Source organism: Simochromis diagramma, unplaced genomic scaffold, assembly GCF_900408965.1.
Source record: "Simochromis diagramma unplaced genomic scaffold, fSimDia1.1 OVJJ01000293.1, whole genome shotgun sequence".
In the NCBI taxonomy this organism is placed as follows: domain Eukaryota; kingdom Metazoa; phylum Chordata; class Actinopteri; order Cichliformes; family Cichlidae; genus Simochromis; species Simochromis diagramma.
The window spans coordinates 16,322,259-16,342,497 of NW_024386801.1; the positions used below are offsets into that span (position 1 = coordinate 16,322,259).

The 20,239-nt window shown below is 39.8% G+C and overlaps 1 protein-coding gene across 7 annotated transcripts in view; it reads left to right on the top strand.

Moving 5' to 3' along the window:
- srpk2 (SRSF protein kinase 2) overlaps window positions 1-20,239 on the top strand; it is a 69,012-nt gene that overhangs the window by 24,311 nt on the left and 24,462 nt on the right. For all 7 annotated transcript variants that reach the window (XM_040026192.1, XM_040026196.1, XM_040026191.1 and 4 more), the window contains one exon: window positions 19,877-20,028. In XM_040026192.1, coding sequence (XP_039882126.1) covers window positions 19,877-20,028 — 152 coding nt within the window. The remainder of the gene's footprint in view (window positions 1-19,876; window positions 20,029-20,239) is intronic.

A 20,239-nucleotide genomic window follows, 5' to 3' on the forward strand; every position in this document is an offset into this window, starting at 1 on the left:
ATTATAATTTGATGAACTGCAAATTCATTGTAAATATACATACCAAATCACCAAACAGTAATGATGAGTGTTAATAGCAAGGTCACCAGGCATTATCAGTGACATGGTACACCTTGGCTAATTGAATACACAGAAACTCGCACACCGTACATTTTTCTAATTGCCAGGACAGGATACACTACGCTGAATGACAGCTACATGCATCAGGGCTAAGCATTCCTTATCTCACCCTCGTTCAGTCAAGATTGTGCCCTCTTTAATAATTTGTACCTATTCGTACCTAATTAGTCACCCCACAGGATCAAAGTGAACACAGTGCTTTTTTTGTTTGTTGGTATGTTGGTTTGTTTAGGGCTACTGAGGTAATCCCGGTTTTTAAAGCCAGTCTTGATTGCGTAGTTCTGGAAGTAAAGATGAGAGAAATGTTTGGGAGCAAAAGCTCAGTTTATTGGTAGTTTCCAAGCAGTCAAACTAAAAGAGAACCTTTGCAAAAGCTTTTTTTTTCGTTTCCTTTTTTAACTGAATGCATGAGAACATATATCCATTCAGATCTAACCGGGAGAAGCCCACATTCCCATTTTGACTGTGCAGAAAAGAGCGGAAAGAGCTCGATTTGACGGTTGCTGGGGGGCAGGAGCAGGCAGACTGGATGACTCAGGTAGCTAGTGATGCCGTGCCAAGTACGATCAGGCAGAGCCACTGCCATCCACACAACTTGGTGCCAGGTCCCAGACTGGCACACTTAAAACATATGGCGCAGTCGGCACGTAGATGGGCTAAAGTAAATGGGCAGTAACAATATCAGGCAGTATTACATGGGCAGTTGGGCACAGAGGAGAGTGGCTTTTTACTGGTCTCACAAACTAAATTGATAAATGGCATCAGATGCACACACACACACATACGATAGGCTGGTGATAAAAGTGAATATGTGCATGTAAACCGTCATATTTATAGCATCTAAACAAATAAATTCTGCTTCCTGACCTTGGGTTCTCCAAATGTACAGTATCACAGCTTTCATTACTCTGTCCAGTTTTTATTTTCCTACCTCCATTGTTTGGGTCACAGCAGTCTCTCTGTAATCAAGAATAATGCAGCAGTCTCTTGTTCCACGGCAGGTAACGCCAAAGAGTTGCACTCATGCACGCACTGCTGCCTCCTTTAACTCCTGCAAGCATCTCCTATGACCAGAGCTGTAGTTCTGTAGAGGTCAGGATTTTTTTCTGCATATAAACAAGAAAATTGACATCCAAAGAATTTTTTCTTGCTTTCCCCAACAGAAATGAGCAGAATTGTTATAAAGATATATTTTAATAACTTTTCTTTTAAAGTAGGGTTTTATTTAATCACATGCGAAATATAGGTTTTTTTTGTCAGATGGGCAAAAACCAAGTGTTTTCAGTCAGCCATTGATTACATGGAGCTGCAGTGACAATCATTTCACACTCATAGCTGTGAAGTTTTGCTGCTTTTCTGAGTTTTCTCTCTGAATATGAATAGCTTTGATTATTGGACTCTGCTGACATGCAGTAATGATTGAAATTAGTATATTGGTTATTTTCTAACCCCAAATGTGAACATGAACTAGTGTGGAAGTTTGACTTATTTTGCACTTTATTAGGGGATTGTATTTTAAGGTCAAGTGAACTTCAGAATCTATGTTTAGCTTTTTTGTGAGACAAATCAGCTCAGTTTCTTTGACTATAACACCATCTGTGCCCCAGATGCCATGAAACCATACACACATGCATGCACACACTGTTGTGGGGTGCTTTTTATTCGGGATGTGTTTGTCACAATAAGTGGATTTGATGTGTGTTAAGCTAAACGGATGGACTCGTCTGGCCTGAAAAGAGCAAGAAGCAGTGCAGTGACAAATTTCTCCTGGAGACGCTGCGCTAGGAAGACGATCCCTGTTGTGTAACTTAGCACTTGAGGCATAGTGGAGATGGATGGAGGACGAGAAGTGTGTGTGTATTTGTGTGCATGTGTGTGCCCGTTTGAGGATATTTAAGTGTTTTGACGTCCTTATTGCGTGTGAGCAGCTTAAAGCAACTTTGTGAAGGGTGACGGCACGTCATTTTAGGTCATAATAACGGATGCTGCTGGGTTAAGGGCTTACATCCTTAGAAGACTTTCTTGGGATTAAACACAAGTTGAATAAATAAACAGCCAAAGGTCAAGAGTTTAAAGGCTTTCAAAGGCTGGCTTGAGGTTCGTGTAATTTTCGTAGCTGTTGAGAGGAACAGCTACTGAAACGTTAAACTCTTGGTGCGATTACAACAACACTCAGTTGTGTTGTTGTAAATGCCACATACCTGCTTCGAAAGCATGATGTGCTTCTTAGGCTACACCCAATTAGAATGCGATTGTGTAGCTGGTTTTTCATTAGTTGGCATCCACACAATGCAAGTATATATTTTATATCTGCTTGTCACAGGTTGAAACACAGCTTACTGGTTATGCTAGTTACAACCAGATGGTCTGAGCAGCCTCTTTCCTGCTTTCCTTCAGACTGCCTGAGTTAGAAGAATAGGTCAGAAAGAGCTGCCGAGGATGCAGCGCTGGAATGCGTCCAACCGGTCAGGAAGCCGGGCCTATGCAGCAGACAGGCATCACATTCAGCAGCTATCGCATTCTCGCAGAGTACGCAGCTTTGGCTGGCCTACATGGCCTCCACCATCTTCTTTAGTCCGACCCAGAAACGGGGCGCGCGAGCACACGTGCAGGCATACCAGTGGCGCAACATGACAATAGCTAATGAAGCGTGTCAGGGAGCTAGCTCGTAAACTAGCCCCCTGCCCTGCCCGTCTGCCCTCCATTACCACCTGCCCCTCGCTCATGGCTGAAAAGAAACATAAGATTACATTTTACTTTCTCTCTTTCCACCTCTTTATTTTTTCTTTTTCCTGCCTTCAGTGTGAGACAGATGGAAGAGGAGGAGGAGGAATCTCATGCATGCAATCTCTCCTGTCCCTCTGAGGGCTTTTGGTGATATTGCAAATGTAAATAAAAGTGTCTGCTACATGCACACCCACAGAAACTACCATGAAGTTTTCAGCCCTTGCAAACTAGTCTAACCTGACTGCACAGTCAAAGCTCTGCACTGCAGAATAACTCTGGGAATTTCCACCTCGTGTACTGAAGTCCTATGTGGTTAATCAGCAATAGGAATCACTGAGTCAAACATGCAGCAGAAAGGAATGAGATACCTCACAAGTAGTAAGTCGATCACCAGTGGTCATGTGATCTGGACTTGGGCATCTGATCCGGTGAGAGATCCTCAGTAGGATTTACAGTGTAGGTTCAAAGGTCATGTAGCGGCACCAGTAGATGCATGATAGGATGATGCTGTCAGTGCTCTGGGATGAAACTTAAATTACTTATTGATTATTAATTAACGCCTTGTATATGGAAATGTAAGCAAAATAAATACGTTTACCCTGAAAACACACACCTACACTTCTGGAAAAGCTTTTATGAGCTCACGCTTTTCCCAAGCACAAAGGCTTCCGCGTTTGTTTATCATCACTTCTAACAAAAGCACATTTTCTTTTTCCACTAGTTTTGGCAAATTGCTCAAAAAAAAATTACCACCGAAACAGTTTTTGCTCTGCTTTAAAGAAAGTGGGACCGTTCTCCCTTAAATCCACATGACAACCAGCAGAAATGCATTTTAACTGTATTGACTTCCTTTTGCTCTTGTGTGTGTGTGTGTGTGTGTGTGTGTGTGTGTGTGTGTGTGTGTGTGTGTGTGTGTGTGTGTGTGTGTGTGTCCAGTCCCTAGTCCCTGTTGACTCAGTATGTTTACACACACAACATTCCAGTCTTCCCTGCAGGCCTTTAATTGGTCCTTTCAAATCACCCACTCTTTCCACTTTCTATTTTTTCCAAGCCTTATTCTTGCCCTTCTATTCAATCTCTCGTCTTTTCTATTCCTCACTTTTCTGCTCTATACCTCCCTCTGCCATCTGTTAAGTTGATTCTGGTCTTTTTTTTGTTTTCCTGTTGGAACCTGATGTTGTGCATCACTTATATATTTCATAACTGTTAGGTTGACTGTTTCTTTCCTGCAAACTTGAAACTGTAACTAACAGATACAGTTGCAATAAAATGCTACTTATACATTTTGATCTGCTTTGTTTCTTTAACTAGAAGCTTTTTTTTTAATTGGGAGAGATAATAAATATTGCTTTGGTCTTTCCTGTAATTGCAAAATGATATTTTTGAAATGCTAATATATTGTTTACTGCAACCTGCTCTCCTTTAATTCTAACGAGCAGCACTAACAGTGCCGATTCACTGTAGTTCCATAACGATACAGGTCCCTGCTGAAGGAGAAACAGAAAAAGACGAGGGAGAACATTTTTCTTTACATCCCCTATCTTACTGTAAAACGTCTCAAGCTGCAGTGCAGATAGTTAGCATGCAGCTACAGGGCCTTTCCCTCTCATTAGTTCACAGCTATCTGCCATCAGCATATTAGTCTTCCTGGAGTCGATTTTACTGCTACGACACTGTAAGTTATACTCAGCAGAAATGGGTGAAATGGAGGAAGAATGAGAGAGGGGGGGGAGATGGAGGAGAGAGTAGGGAAAAGTTTGAGATTCTTGGAGGGTTTGGGGGGTTGGTGAGCGGAGAGACATGGTACGACGATAGCCCTGGGAGAGAGATGATCCCGCAGAGGAATTATAAAGATGATAAAGCCAGAGTGAGAACTCTGGAGAAAGAGACCAGGATAGAGACAGAGAGCAAAAAAACAGGACGGCAGGACGGCAGAATCCTCAGGAGAGAGGGGCACGGATAGATAAAGATGATTGGGGAAGGGGGGGAGGGAAGGATGAGAGGCGAGGAGAGATGGAGGGAGAAGATAGATGGCTCTCTGCAGACTTGCGCAGTGTGCTGGGTAATGCTAGGTCACCGGAGGACTAATCTCCGCTGATGCTGCAGCGCTGAAGCAGTGGAATGATAATAGCCTGTTTGTGCTCTGCGTGTTTGTTTGTGTGGCTTACCATATGCATGCGTGTGAAAAGATAGCGGGCTTGCTTTTGAAGGTACCACTTTTTTTTTTTTTTTGGTCCCCTGATAGAGTCACACAAACACACAAACCTGTATTCACGCAGTTCACCCAATCCTCAACGCTGCCCTGTGGGATTGAGTCACGCGTCGGCTGCATAACTGTGAACAATATTCATCTGTTGTGTCTGAGAACACTGTTCAGCTGTTGTGTCTTCCTGACCTGCAGCACTTGTTTGAATTTTTTATTTTTTTCCTGCATCAGCACCGAGTTGGGGGGTGTTATTCAGCTCTGAACCATGTACCAAAGATTCCATATAATCCTGCATTTCATATCAGTGATACTGTACTGATACAACAAGTATCAGTATATTGTATTGATATAAAAAAGGTTAATAGCTGACCTTTCAGCAGTGAAAATATCTTTGTCATATTTTTATTGAGTTTTTGTGTGTTGCTGCAAGTTACGCCGATCAGCCGTGACATTACGACCGCTGACGGGCGATGTGAATAACATTGATTATCTTTTCATTGTGGCACGTGTTAGTGGGTGGGATATGTTAGGGAGCAAGTGAACATTTTGTCCTCAAAGTTGACGTGTTAGAAGCAGGAAAAAAGGGCAAGTGTAAGGATTTGAGGGAGTTTGAGAAGGGGTATATTGTGATGGCTGGGTCAGAGCATCTCCACAACTGCAGCTCTTGTGGGGTGTTCCGGTCTGCAGCGGTCCGTATCTATTAAATGTGGTCCACGGAAGGATTAGTGGTGAACCAGTGACAGGATCTTGGAGGCCGAGGGTCATTGTGGGGAGGGACGGGTACTCCGTCTGGTGCCATTCAACAGATGAGCTACTTCTCAAATTGTGAACATAAACAAACATCTGCAAAGCTCAATGAACTGAAGCAACATTGTAGAGCAGAACAAAATTCCTCCACAATGAAGTGAGAGACTGATAAAGTCATACAGAAGACAAATCAGGTTAGTTTGGCTGTAATCAGCTCCATGAGCTACTGAATCATTGGGTTACTTTTTCACAGGACTGCGTAGCGTCTTGTGGAAACTTTTTTTTTCCATATGACTGTATGTGCCTGTAAACTACCTGCCCCACCTTTAACTGAAAGCTGCAAAGAAAACTTACTGAACTGGATGTTATTCTGAGTGGATGTCAGATCCAGAATAGATCCAGGTCTTGTAATCCAGTCCTGTAGGTTTTGTGTCTTCCTGTTGGTGCTGGCACACTCTGCTAGAAGCAGGTGTGGTAAACTTGGCATGTAGTTGTTATGAATATTCTCTTTAGTTGTCTGAAAAGTAAATGCAACACTCCCCATAATAACAAGGTAATACTCTGTTTTATATAAGAAGAAAATTACTAAACCAATAACCTGATAATAATCAGTGTTTTCTTTACTTTTTGGGTTTTTTTTTTTTAGAAACCTCCTGTTATCTCAGTCATGTGATAACTGCATATCTGTATATATTAAACTGCTTATTTTAGTTGTGTAATCAATTCTAAATTTAGTTTGTTTATATGGATAGCCAGTCTGGCCAAGGGGCAGCCCACATGGATCATTATTTTTAATTAAAAAGTGAAAGCAGGGTTGGGTTAGGAAACCATTGTCACCAGATACACTGGTATACTAATATACAGACGTTCAACTCATGTTATTACTATGTAATTACTATTACTATTTAGTATCTTAATTGATATTACAGTGTATTTTCATTTGTTTGTAATAGTCATGAGGATGAAGATATGGTAATCGGTCATCAGTGTTGCATTTGTGATATCTGTGTTACATGATCTGAAAATACAGCTGTACATAATAGATGTAGCTTAGTCTGTGTTATGGTATGTTTTTGCTTCAGTGGCTATGTGCTCACATACTCCCCAACCAGATGAGCATTGAGATGGCATCTTAGCAGGTGGGTGTCACAACCCCATGTGACTTGTGCTGGAATTCAAGGCTTGGTTCGTCTTGTCTTGTCCATCTACTGCTGTTCTGTGAGTCTGCAGCTGAAGGCTGGAGCTGTTTTCTCTGTTCAGCCATTCGTCCATCTCTCAAACTTGTCCTATGGAGTTTTGCTCATGTCCTGCCACTAAGAAGAGATGGGGTCTGGCTCTTTGTGCGCTCCGGCTGCGCCACAGAGCCCTCCGAGACAGGTAGAAGGGGAATAAAAATGTGTCTAATGGGTGCTAGATTGACAGAACTAATGGGCTAAATTCTGGGGTTTAGTTTGTATGGCTAAGTTTCCAGATTAAGGTCTTTTATTTAATATTTTATTTAAAAAAACAACAAAACATGTAAAGTGGAAAAGAATGAGTAATAGGAAGTGATAAAGGCCAGCTGGATTGACAGAATTATTTGGCTAAATAATGATTTGTATCTTTGCACGGGCTCCGTGTTGAGTGAGTGTTTTTTTTCACACACAGAAATGGGAAGATGACTGACAAGGAGAGATCAGAAGCTTTGCTTTTGTCCCAGAATAACAATAAGACAAAAATTCAATGCAGAGAGACCAAATCATTCATGTGCGACTGTCAGGATTTGCATCTACACATTTATAAAGCCAGAACAGTAGGATTGGTTAAAAATATTTAAATTCTTTTTTTTAAATAGCTGTAACAGTTGCCATAATCTTAATCTACTAATCTAATAAATTACTAATAACTTAATAACTCAAATATAAGGATTTGGTTGGCTTTTCGTGCTTGATAAAATATCAATTCTCTCTTTCTTTGTGCCAGATCAGTGTATTTAGGACAACAAATTGAGTCCATAAAGCCTTTGAGGTGTGCTTTGATTTTGTTGCACATTAAATAAACATTTTCTGCAGTGGGTTTCTTTCCAGAGTGATATAGAAATACTTAAAAAATTAATATCTCTTACAAAACGTGGAAGTTTGCAGCGTTTTTTCCCAACTCAGCTTTGTTTGTGGTTTTCATTTAGTGCAGTCGTGTTTGTCTTTGCATTCATTAGGCTGATTTGAACTGTCATTTCATTAGTGGGGAACTGCAAGCAGGCTTGGATATATCATACCAGAGAGAGCGAGGTGATCACTGCTATTTATGAGACATCCTTTTGACATTCAAATGTGAATCTTATCACACCTCTGCTTTTCCAGTGTGCTATTGTATAATAATTAAGAAGCTGTGATTTTTGTTCTTTATGGATGAGATATGATTTAAAATAATATGAGGAATTCGAGACCAAGAAAACCGTCTAACCACATCGAACCATAAAATGGGAACATATTACCTCTTGTACCTTGTGTACTGTTACCTAGTTGAAGATGGGGCAATTTTTAACGAGTAAAGCTCCATGTGAGTGATACGCAGGCTGTGGAGGGACAGTAAATATCTTTTTAAGTCATTATTAATTCATTAATTTATATTTTTGGGGAAAAAGCTGTAGGGTATTAAACCCAAAAAGATGTCTTTTTTATCTTTGACACTCTGACTTTTCAGAGAGAAAAAAGAGCAAATTCATCCTATGTAGCAGCAGCTTGACATTAATAGTGATCTGCTTCTTTTGGCTGACGGAGCCATTTCATCTTTGCTAATATTGTCAAACTTGCTATGCCTAAAAGGTTTGTAAGTGTAGAGACGTGTAAACCAGCTGTGGTTCTTACTGGGAATAGTAGAGTTCAAGCTGATCTGTTGGGCAAATTTACCACAGGCCTTTTTTTTTCTATTATATATTCTATTAGGGTTTAAAAAAAATCATGTCTCATGATGAACAACCTATTCTCCAATACCAACATATGTGTCATCTGTCAGTAGCATCAGCCAGCTAATATGTTAGTCTGGTTGGTGACGCAACCCACACATGCTGCCTCTGTGCCTGTGCTCTGTGCCTACAGTGCTGTAGTAGTGTTTTACATACATGCACATAGCTTCTTCTTTCTTTTGATGCTATCACTTGCTGGGGGCGGATTTTACCTCCACAATAAGGGGCTTTGTGGCTGGCTGTCGTCACTGGAATGTTTTATATAGAACGCAGAGTGAGTAAATGCGCTGTAGAGAGCGTTCAGCATGTGCTGCTGAATTGAAGCTACAGCAGATACCCAGAAGCTCTGTGTGCAAAACATGTGGCTGGATGTTTTTGAACTGAGCAGCAGACTAATAGTTTTCTGTTCAAATAAAATGTTGCAGAAAATATACATCTGATGCACAAAAAGACAAAATGTTAATGAAATTGACGTTTTTAGGGAGGTGAACGTTTTGATCGTTGTGTTTGGGAAATAGCAGTAAAGCCGTGTCACTCTGCCGTCTGTGTGAACACGCATGTGTATGTCAACTCTCCAGCCACATAGCTGTGTTTCTGTTTTCAATGCAAATTTTATTCCAAGTCAAAGAATTTTCCATGCAGCCACAGACACTCAATGCTGCAAATGTGTTCTGGTGACCAAACATCACTGCATATGTGCACCGTACGGCATTTGCATTGATTCTGTTTGCTGGATTTTGTTGCCTTTCATCTTTGTGTGGGTCTGCATTTGTGCCTGTGTGTATACTGTGTGTGCACGCTCTACTTCATGTATGTGCTCTAGCATAGAGCGGATGTAATGTGTGTGGTCGTGTATCCATCAGCTCCCTCTGGGGAATTTTACCAGCAGCTAGTTTAGTGAGTATAAATTGATGGGACTTGAACTCTGTGGCACAGGGGTTCAGTGTTTATTCATAGGCAGCTGTGGTGTTTTGATTAAATATGGACAGAAGAGCACAAAATAGCAAACCCATTAGAGGAGATGTTACCAAATTATGGCTTACATCTCAAGTGATGGCCACTTAGCTGATGCTTTTGCCCAGAATGACAGAAAGAGAGCACGTAGCAGTGTGTCTGTCTTTTTTTTAGTTTATGGAAAGCACATAGATTCTTTAAGATATTGTAGGTTTTTTAAATTGCGTCAGTGCTGACATCTTTACCAAGCTACTTTTACTGATCCATGTGAAGAAATTTTAAGTTGCACAAAAGCTCTGGGAATAATAGTTGGTGATACAAATCTTAAGTGGCATAAATATAAAATAGGCCCGATTTTCACAAGAAGCGCACAGAATTAAAAAAAAGCAGCATCAGGAGCATTACTGTAAATCTGCTTGGTGCTTTTTTTAAAATGCTTGCGAGCTGATGGGCTGCTTTGTGTCTGTTCTTTGTTTTGTTGATTTGTCATGTTAGCTCCTCCTGAAGAAGTTGCATAGTTTGGGCAGAAGCCACATGCACAGAAGGCACCTTAATAATACTGCACGGCTGGTGGTACGAAACAGGATCCTGCAAAGTTATAACGTGCTAGAGCCAGAGATTGTGATGTGGGGGAAGTGCAGCCAGTGACGTCAGGACTCATCCTGAAAATAGCGGTGAGATCTAAGTTCTGCACTCAGACAGATCCTCCGGAGGAGAGGAGAGAATGAGTCAGCGGTCTTGCCAACACGGGCTGAGAAGGAGAGAGTGAAAGATGAACAATGAATCAATCAGAGCTAGAGATGCCACCAATGGAATGCATAAGCAGAGCTGAAGGACACCTGCGGTCTCAAACCCACGCCTTATCGTTTTGAAAGTAGAGAACTGTGTTCTTGTTGCTAAGGAATATACCTGTTACCTTGGTGATAATGGGATATGTTTAAGGATGAGTCATCAAGTTTGCAGTCGAGAGTGGTCAGCTGTTTCGTGCGACTTCTCAGTGGTCAGAGACATGTTAGCAATGATTGTGGTGGTCATTAATAATTGGTAGGGGGGATTCCAGGTTAGAAAGTCTCAAAAGACGTGCTGTTGAAGCAATCAAACTGGCCAATCAAAAGGCAGCGAGCAGTGTGGAGGAAGGAGTAATGTATAGTCTTTTGGCTGTGGCTATTAGAATTATTAAAAAGAATAAAAGGATTATTTAAGTGACAAAAATGTATGACATTGCTTTAAAGAGGCGCTCTACCCTTCACTCTCTTATTTTTAAATATCACATATTTTTCATTGTTGAAGAAGTGCTCAGAATGATTATATCGTAGTTTAGAAATACTTTATCTGTTGTATTATTTAATTACAATTTGTCAAGTAAAAAAAAAAATACAATGCATATTTCTCTGAAATGCAATACGTGTGTAAAAAGTACCTGTCAGGGGCTGCGTCTGTGACCCAGCATTTTCAGTTTATTTTGTATTTTCATTTCTTATTATATTGGGAATATGTGAAGTTTTTGTTATTGTTAGTGAGGATTTAGTTGAGTTTCTTTCTAGCTTTTTGTTTCTTCTATAATTCCTGATTTATAAGTCCCAGGTCATGCTCATGTTCATGTTTTTCCCTTATAGCTTCTCGCGTGCTTCTGCCCCAAATCATGTTCATATCTTTTGTCACAGTTGTCATAGGTTAGTTTTATCCAGTTTAGGTTTCAGTTTAGTTTTCGTCCCTGTTCACTTTCCCTTGTTTTTTTGTACTCCTGTTATCAGCCTTAATAAAGGGCTTGCTTACAAACTATAACATAAATAAGTAAATGTACAATCCATTGGGCAACAAAAACACCCAACGTGCAAGGGCTGGAATCCAATGAAAACTAGTTAAGGTGTCTCTGTGAAAAGAAAAGCAAGAACAAATAAGTCCAAGACTGGGTAGGCAGAAACATTGACGTCATTTTCACACACATTGCTGAAAGTTGCCTCAAACCTTTCAAATGGGAGCACAATAAATACGAACTATCAGCTCAAATACCAAAGTGTACAGACTCTTGAGATGGATTCTCAAATATTTTCTCACAATCGCAGACGCTGATTGTATTCTAATGACTCACTGATCTAACTGATGACTCAGCAGACTGAAAGATGGTATCTGGTGTCTTATCAGGTCTAAAGCAGATAACTAAAGTTGAAGAGTTTTAGTAAGGAGCCTTTGGTATGAAGCAGATTTAAAGCACCAGGTTTTAACTGTTTTTGTTTGATATTCCTCTTTTTGTTTCATTTAAATATTGTATCACATAAACATTCATTAAAATCCCATCGAGAGACATTTATTATACAAAAAATGAGGAAAAAAGAGGAAAAATACATATTTGTTTTCTCTTATTTTATATACCAATTATCTAAATTGTTTCTTGTGAGGCTTCACTTTCATATCTTACACAGTTTGTTTAGCAAAGTCTTCAATTTTACTTTAGTTAAGTTAGTTACTTGTTGCATTTTGCAAGCGTTATTTGTGTACGTATGAAGTTCTGGTTGATATTATTTGCATACTGAAGTTTAAAAAAAGGAAACTGATGGGGTCATTAACTTTTCAGCAGCAATTTCAGATGAAAAACTCTGTGATAAAAGTTTTCATACTGGCACATATTTGACAATTTATACACTGGTTACAACATACAGTGCTCAAGGAACTCTTGAGTCTAGACTTAAATATCTTGTTGACTGGTATACCTGAACTTATTTTTAAATATTCAAAATTAAACTTGATCAGGGCTTAAAGGAAGGGAGGTTGAGAAAATTCTTGTTTTCTGGCTTTTCTTGGGATTTATTGACCTTGAAAAATAATACATTGCTCCCCTTATTTAAATCTTCAAATTTAAATTTCCAATGTAAAAGTTGATCGTCAGTGAGCTAATATTAAGCTAATGTGTCATTGCTATCTCTGCTGTCTTTGGGCGAGGTTTTACCTTTCGTCTGCTTATATTTTTGTAAATATGCTCAGACATGTTGGCAATTTGTGGTATGATGGGAAATTTACTGGCAGGAAAGTTGCTGCACAATTGGTAAAGAGTGTTTGGTGGAATCCCAGTTTCAGTCACCTACCTGTGGAGTTTTTCAAATAGGAGAAAGGTGTAATGGAGCTCAGACACTAGCATCGAGATCTGTTGTTGCTAAAGTGACCAACAGGATAGTATTATTATTCTTATTTAATGATAAATTAAAGTGTTTTTTTTTTTTTTTTACAGTGTTGTTTTAGGCCAGAACAAAATTTGAATCGATGTGTACGTCAGTAGTGGTGCGTATTGAAATGTTTTCTTTAGTAAATTCAGTTGTAAACTGATGTCTAGATAAATCACACTGGATCCAGTGCACTGGGCTGTTGAAAATGTAACACTGGCTCTATAGATGCCATTGTAGGGTGGGAGTGTGGAAATGCTGAGACTGAAAAAGGGCTGTGCATTTCCTAGTGGGCTCAAATATGTTCTCATGAACACACACATTCACTTGGGTGAGGATGTCAGGAAGCAGTCTGGGCATGTTCGCACACGTAACAAAATGTTGAAGGATGCAAGGCAAATTCTGCACCTATTTACCTCCACAGTACAGGGTTATAACCTTAAGAATAAAAAAACTTCAGAGAAAACTGTATATAATGCCCTGTTTAAAGCATGAATTACTGCAGGAGTGGCGAGTAGGGCAGAACAAACATACAACCGTCCTCTTTTATACGAACACAAAAATACATATACCGTACAAAAGGCTGCTTCTCCCACATTGCACTGAGACACGCCCTTGTCATCCTGATAGTCAGCAGCAGCACCTCTTACAATATACAGTTACTTAACAAGTAAGTGGTATGCTTGCAGTGGGGGGAAGAACAATGGTCTGAAACCTTTACAGTACTGCTTAAATGCACCAAGCTCAAAAATGAAAGGGCAATTTAACATTTAAAATTAATAATCAGAATGCCATATGTCAAACCATGCCGGTTCTTACTTTCATGTGATTACTGTACACCTCCTACCACCTCTACTAACCCATAATAACAAAAGAAGTTATATTGAATGGGATGTTCTTAGATATACTTTCAAATGAACATTTTTCAGAAAAACGTAATTCCAGAATAGAGTTAGAAAAAGAGAGTTTTGAGCCTGAAGTTTGTCCCAATAAAGGAATTATCAGGATAAGACCTAGAGGTGGCACAGTCCCCATACATAAAAACTGTTTCACATGACAGTAAGTCTGTGATATTGAATACAAGGCAATCATCTAGAACAGACAGTTACTGGAGACAGAAACATGCACCGAAAACTTCAAAAAGATGAATTCTTTTTTTTATTTATTTCCTGCATTTTTATCATTTAAAATGCATTTTAATAATGACACAGTTCATTCAAAAAGCTCTGTAAATTGTTTCCCCCATGCTGTGTGCCATTTTTCTCATGCTAATATCCTCTTCTTCATTGCAAGTTATTTTCTGTAGACTTTAACCTCAGGGGGTTTTTCCTGCCTCATAATGGTCATTTGGACGGTGACTACACATGCAAGCCTGATTGCTCCAATACAGTCAACAAGTCTGTTTTAGATTATTTGACCCCGAAAAAAATCTTTGCATTTTCCATTTTGTGACCATTTCATGAACAACAATGTGTGTTACGCTTCAGTAAAAGAAACCAGTTAACAATAATTGCTGAAACAAATGTAATTGTTATTTGCCTCTGGCTAATACCTCTTTGAGAAGCACCAAAAATGTCAGTCTGTGTTTGATAAACACCGTAACAAGGAACTGTGAAATAATTGCTGCTAATTTAGCTTAATTTGGGATCCACTGAGTGTTCTTTAAAGCATTTTAATGATAATATTAGCATTGGGCGCTAGTATGTCGATAACTAGATTGCACAAGGAATTAAAAAGATGTAAAGATGTTTTAAACCACACAGTAACTGGCTAATTTAAAATCAGCAGCATACTGTTTTTGCGTTTACACAAAAATATGTTAAATGAAATCTGGGTGAAAATCAACCTACATCCAGAGTAAAAGTATCAGGGGAAAATAATGATGAGGGCTAAAAATACAGCAGCTACTTCCCATACGTGCGGTAGAATTGGAAGCAAATTGTGGTCTTAGTGTGCAAATTGGTGCCAATTAGTGAAGTAAATTGATTAGGACACCTTTAACAACTTAGGGAGGAGACTAATCACAGCTGACTGGTTGGCCTGATACCCCTGGACACTTATTGGATAAGAGTCACTCATTTAAAATGCCAGATGTGGCACATAGTTTACAGACGTTTTACAGTAATGTTACGGACAACTTAGGCAGTAATAACAAAAATAAAGATCAGAATGTTGTGTAAATTCACTTTTTACTTAAAAAGCACACAAATATCAGAGTGTGCGTGTCTTTGGCGGTAATGAATTTAGCTGCATTTTGGTGTTGAAGGACACGGCTGTTTGTCTTTTTCCTTTCTTTGAGCTGCTCTCTTCTCACTCTCAGTTTTTCTCTGTTTATGTCTCCATTTTGTTCAGATTAACTTCTCTTGTTGTCGGCCTTCTTCTCTCTTTCTGCCTCTATTTTTCTGTCCCTGCTTATGTTTGCCTGTTTCTCTCTCTGCTGAACCTTCTTCTTCTATATGTCTCTCATCTGTCTCTCCATATCAGTCTCTGCACTGCCTGCATAATCTGTTTGACTGTCTCCCTGCCTTTTCTGTCCCTCTGGCTGTCTGCCTCTTGCTTTGCCTCTCGGTCTCTGTTTATTTCTCTTCCTTATTTTTTCGTCTCACCTTTCTGATTCTTTTTTTTCTTTGTTTCTTGTTTTTGTGTTTTTTTTTTTTTCTTCTGTCTGCTGGTTACTTCTGTATTCTGTCATGGTTTCTCCTCTGCCCGTCTTTCAGACTCTGGCGTCTCTGCTCTTTGTGTTTTTACTGCCTGGCTCAGCTCCAGAAAGTTATGGGGGCTAAGTGTTTGTACAGCCAATGGCAAGATGGGCCGTATAAAAGCACTGAGCTTATAGATGTGATGTACGACACTCTACGTGACTGCTTTGATAAAGAAGTAGCATCCTACTGCAAGGACACAGCCTTCGACTGCTTGTGTGTGCGTGTGTGTGTGTAAGAGAGAGACAGCTGTAAAATACTAATCAAATTTCAATGCCAAGTTATCTGTCACCTTTAGCTGCCACGGTGTATCTGTGTATGCATGCATGTGTTTTGGCCAATCTCATCAACGCTTTGAGTCCCGGAGTACCACCAACTCACCACCCCTCCTTGCTCTACAGTTGCCGTGGCAACATACCAAGAGGCTCCATCATGTGTCTCTGCCTGTGACCACATTTTTATAACGGCTCACAAGCTACGGCTTTGTGTGTTTGTTGGTTTGTTTCGGGGGGGTTTTCGCCTTAATTTTAGCATCTGATCATGCTGAAGGTACCGTGAGGTGATGCTGACTACAAAGTGTTTTGGCTTCTGCTGGCCTCTGCTTTGATGTCTAATTCAGTTTTCCAGAGATATCATTCAAACAGCGAGCTCTCTACAAGGCAAAGCTTCCGAAGAAAAATAAAGATTAAGTGCAGATTTTTCACTCCCTTTTCCTAGCACTGATAATAGTGAGTGAAGGGTTTTTTTTTATCTAATCCCAGCATGTTGCATATGTATGTTTATTTTTTTAAATTCCTGTCTCTGTATAGAGAACAGCTGGTGTCATGTAGCTCAGGTGTTTATCAGTATCCATGTCCTGCTGATGCTGTGACTCCATTACCTGGTTGGTTGTCGTGGTGCGACTAGACTGGAGTTCAGATTTTTCCAACTTGAGCAGCAGATGCGATAAGCGCGAATGCACAAAATGAACCACATAAAATGCAGCGCATATTTTACTCGCGTATTTTTTAGTCGCGCTAATTGTTCGCGCGAATCAGGCAGAAAAGCGTTTTCGCTACGCAAATCTGCTTCTGATTTGTCGCAGGACCGCAGTCGCGCTTGACTTTACATGTAAACCTGACTCTTTGGTTGTTTCTATCGCTTTCGGTGTGTAAGCACCAGTGTTGCCAACTCCTCAGTAAGGAAAATCGCTATTGGTTGTCCTAAAAGTCGCTAGAAGTCGCTAAATGATGTCATCGCCTAAATTGCATAATTGGACATGCTAATGTAATTGTAACCTAGGTTGTTGGAGAGAGAAATAACATCGTGGAAGAGACATAGAGTGAGTAAAAACAAAGTCCTAAATGCATTTAGAATTTATTTAGAACTACAAATTAAATTTATTTTAGCAATTATTGTTTTTTGTAATGTCACAATTCCAACCCTGCTCCTTTGGCTTGGACCAGCAAAAGTGACCCGAAATTGGCACTCTGGGTTAGTTGCTTTGTGTGTGTGTGTTTGTTTATTAGTAGTTTTAAACCTTGTGATCGACAAAACAGCATAACAGTAAAAGAACTGACTGAATAAGAGAAAAGTCGCTAAGGGGGTCTGAAAACTCGCTGAATATAGCGACAAAGTCGCTAAGTTGGCAACACTGGTACGCATTGTAACTGGGAGCTTCTTCATCAAACACCAGTATTGGGTTGGATGACTTCACACACGGTGGTGTGGTTCTGAGGGAGGAAACTGCATAGACGCCAAAATGTTTTTGTATGAAGTGACCACTAGGGGAACTGTAGTTTTTGCACTGATGGTTATTGATTGCTGTTTGGTTTCTGCAAATGGACATAAACTGCCGCGCATAAGCAGACAGAAATTAGTATTCGTAGAACGCTTTTATGTTAGCTAATTTACATTTATCATTTTATTTATTTATTGCTGTTTACTGATTTGTAAGATTGTTGATCTTAAAAAATGTTTTAAGATCAACCCGCCTTGAATCAATCTCCCCTCTACTCAGACAGTTTAATACATTTTGCGTTCATGTGTGCTAATACTAGTCCTGGCTCCATAGTGTAGTAGTGAACATATTTGAATAACATGCCCCATTTTGAGACAGAGAGGAGACACAAATCGCTGTCAAGAAGAAGCTCTCCCATTTTTATACATATCTATATAAAGCTATATGTAACTAAAATCCAGTTATTTAGTCAGATGTGGTGTCTGTCTTTCTCCTCGCACTAGCAGCAGCAGCATTGTGTTGGCAGAAGTTTGAAGAGCTCCGGCTTTGCTGTTCACACTGTGCCACACAGCATGCCATATGGTATGGTGGCTATATAACATTATGTTAGCTCAGCACAATATTTAAACATCTTTTCAGAGTTTTATCGCTTCACATCATTGTTTAGCTTCTTCAGGCCTCAACTTTACTGTTTTTGGTTCACTCTCGCTGCTCTTATTGGCCATAGATGGCAACAGTTTCAGCAAGAAATCTGTGAAACTCTTGCTGCACGCTACCTGTCCAAGTCCAAAATTAAAAAATGGAGATGTTTAGCTATTACAGAGCCAGTTATTTCATGAGATTTTAGAGGTCAGAAGCAGACTCAATATTAGACTTTCATACAGCTAGCCCAGAATTAAGCTCTGTAGCTGTTTCATTTGTGAAATAAGTAACTCTTTACAAACTCTTTTTTTCCTTTTGTGCATTTGACTCGTGTTTTGTACTTCTGTGTGTGTTTTGCACTAAACTACAAAAGGATTGTGCATTAATTCGACAGAGAAAAATGACACATACAAAATGTCTTATGTTCTGTACATTAGCTTGAAAAAAACAGACTGATGCATGGCACAAAAAGTGTCGGTTTGGCGCTGATTTAGTGGAACCTTCCCAGTACAGAAATATTGCAGGCATGTGCTCAAAATCTACACAAACAGCCACATGCGCCTTGGTAGGGTCCCAAAGCAAAACGGTGAAAACTTTGTGATCAGTTATTGTTCCGTGCCCTGGATAAGTGTGCCAGCTAAATGCTCAAAATGTAGCCAAGCCAGGAGAATAAGTCAGCCTGTGTCCTGCAACCTATTTAGCGTTTCTCCCTCTCATGGGTTCAGTTCTGTTTTAGACAAGGGAAAGGAAGTGGAACAAGGTTGTTAACTGAAAGAAGTGACTGTGGAAATGACCCTAGGAGCAAACTTTGTCTGACCTATTGACTGTTTCTATTTGGCACTACATTTTTCCAGGATTTAAAGCTTTATTGGAGGGGAAACATTTATTTTTTTCTGCAGATTTGTGTCTGAGGGGCTGGATAAATGTGATTGGCTATAGTTGACTGTGTTTGAGCTATAAAAAATATCTGTCCAATGGTTTAGACTGACTGATAACTTTATACAGAATCGAAATCTTCATTATTTCAAAAGCACAAGAAAAGTATACGCAGTCCTATTCAGTGCAAATAAAACAATCTAAATATCTTATTAAGCTTTTATTCTATGTATAAATGTAAAAAAGATAATTTTTAATAAATGAATAAGCTGTTTAAAAAATAATGTTAAAAAAATGTGTATATATATTTATTTGTGTGTTTAGTCATCATTGATTCCACAGTTGTTTACAGTTTAAGAGTATTTTTTAATTATAATCAATGCAAATGAGTAAATAATTATATGAATGAATACAAGTTAAGATTTTCTAGTTTAAGGTTGTTTTTTTTAGTTCATTGTGTTTGAAACTGAAACTGAATTACAGAGGTAATAATAATTGTCGCGTCATTAAAATTACTTGCAGTTTGTTTTGGCCTCTTTGCTGCACGGGCCTTGAGACATTTTTTTAAACTGTATTAAAAGTAAATGAGGGGCTTGTGATGCAGAAAATGCTTTACTGTATATCATTTGATTGTTTTTGCTGGAACATGATTGCCTGATATTGCTTCTCACATGCTACAGACAGCAGACTTACTCTTGAAATGTTGTGCAACGCTGATTTTTGATGTTCATGCTCGCTGTCGTTGGTCTTTTATTTATTCCAAAAGCAGACGTGCAACACGTCACGCGGCGTCACGAGCCGTCTGGCACAGTTTGTTCGTTACATCAAATCTAAAAGCTTTCATGAACTCGGTGCCGATGCCAATCAGCAACACTTCCGGGGCTGACATTTTATATGTATGAAAATGTCACAAGTTATTATTCTACTATTAGTCATCTGCACTTAACGTTCAGGCCACTGTAGTGCTCACTGTGATTTATAGCTTAAAAAACCCCATAAAATACTAAAAAGTTAAATGTTTAGACGAAAGGCAGATTTCTGGTGAAAAGCTTTCCAACGTTGGTGTCACTGTTGTGTTCACAGGCCTGACACCCAGCAGAAAGCCCCGGTGACTGCTCCTCCTCCCCCGCCGCCCCCTCCACCTCCCCCTGAGCCGGCTGGGCCCCCAGAGCCGGAGGAGGAGATCCTGGGCTCCGACGATGAGGAGCAGGAGGACCCCGCGGACTACTGCAAAGGTCAGTCACATGCGCACGTCTGTCCCAGCCCACACTTCTGTCTTACGGAGCTCTGCGCTGGCCTCCCTGGCCCACACCGTCTCTTCTCCCCGTTTCTGTCTGTATTTGCTCGTCTTCCTACCTTATTTCTCCAGAGTTCCATCCTGATGGGATTAGCAGTTCATGTTTGCAGACATTATAACAGCCAATTCAGAATTGCTCGGCTTTTACC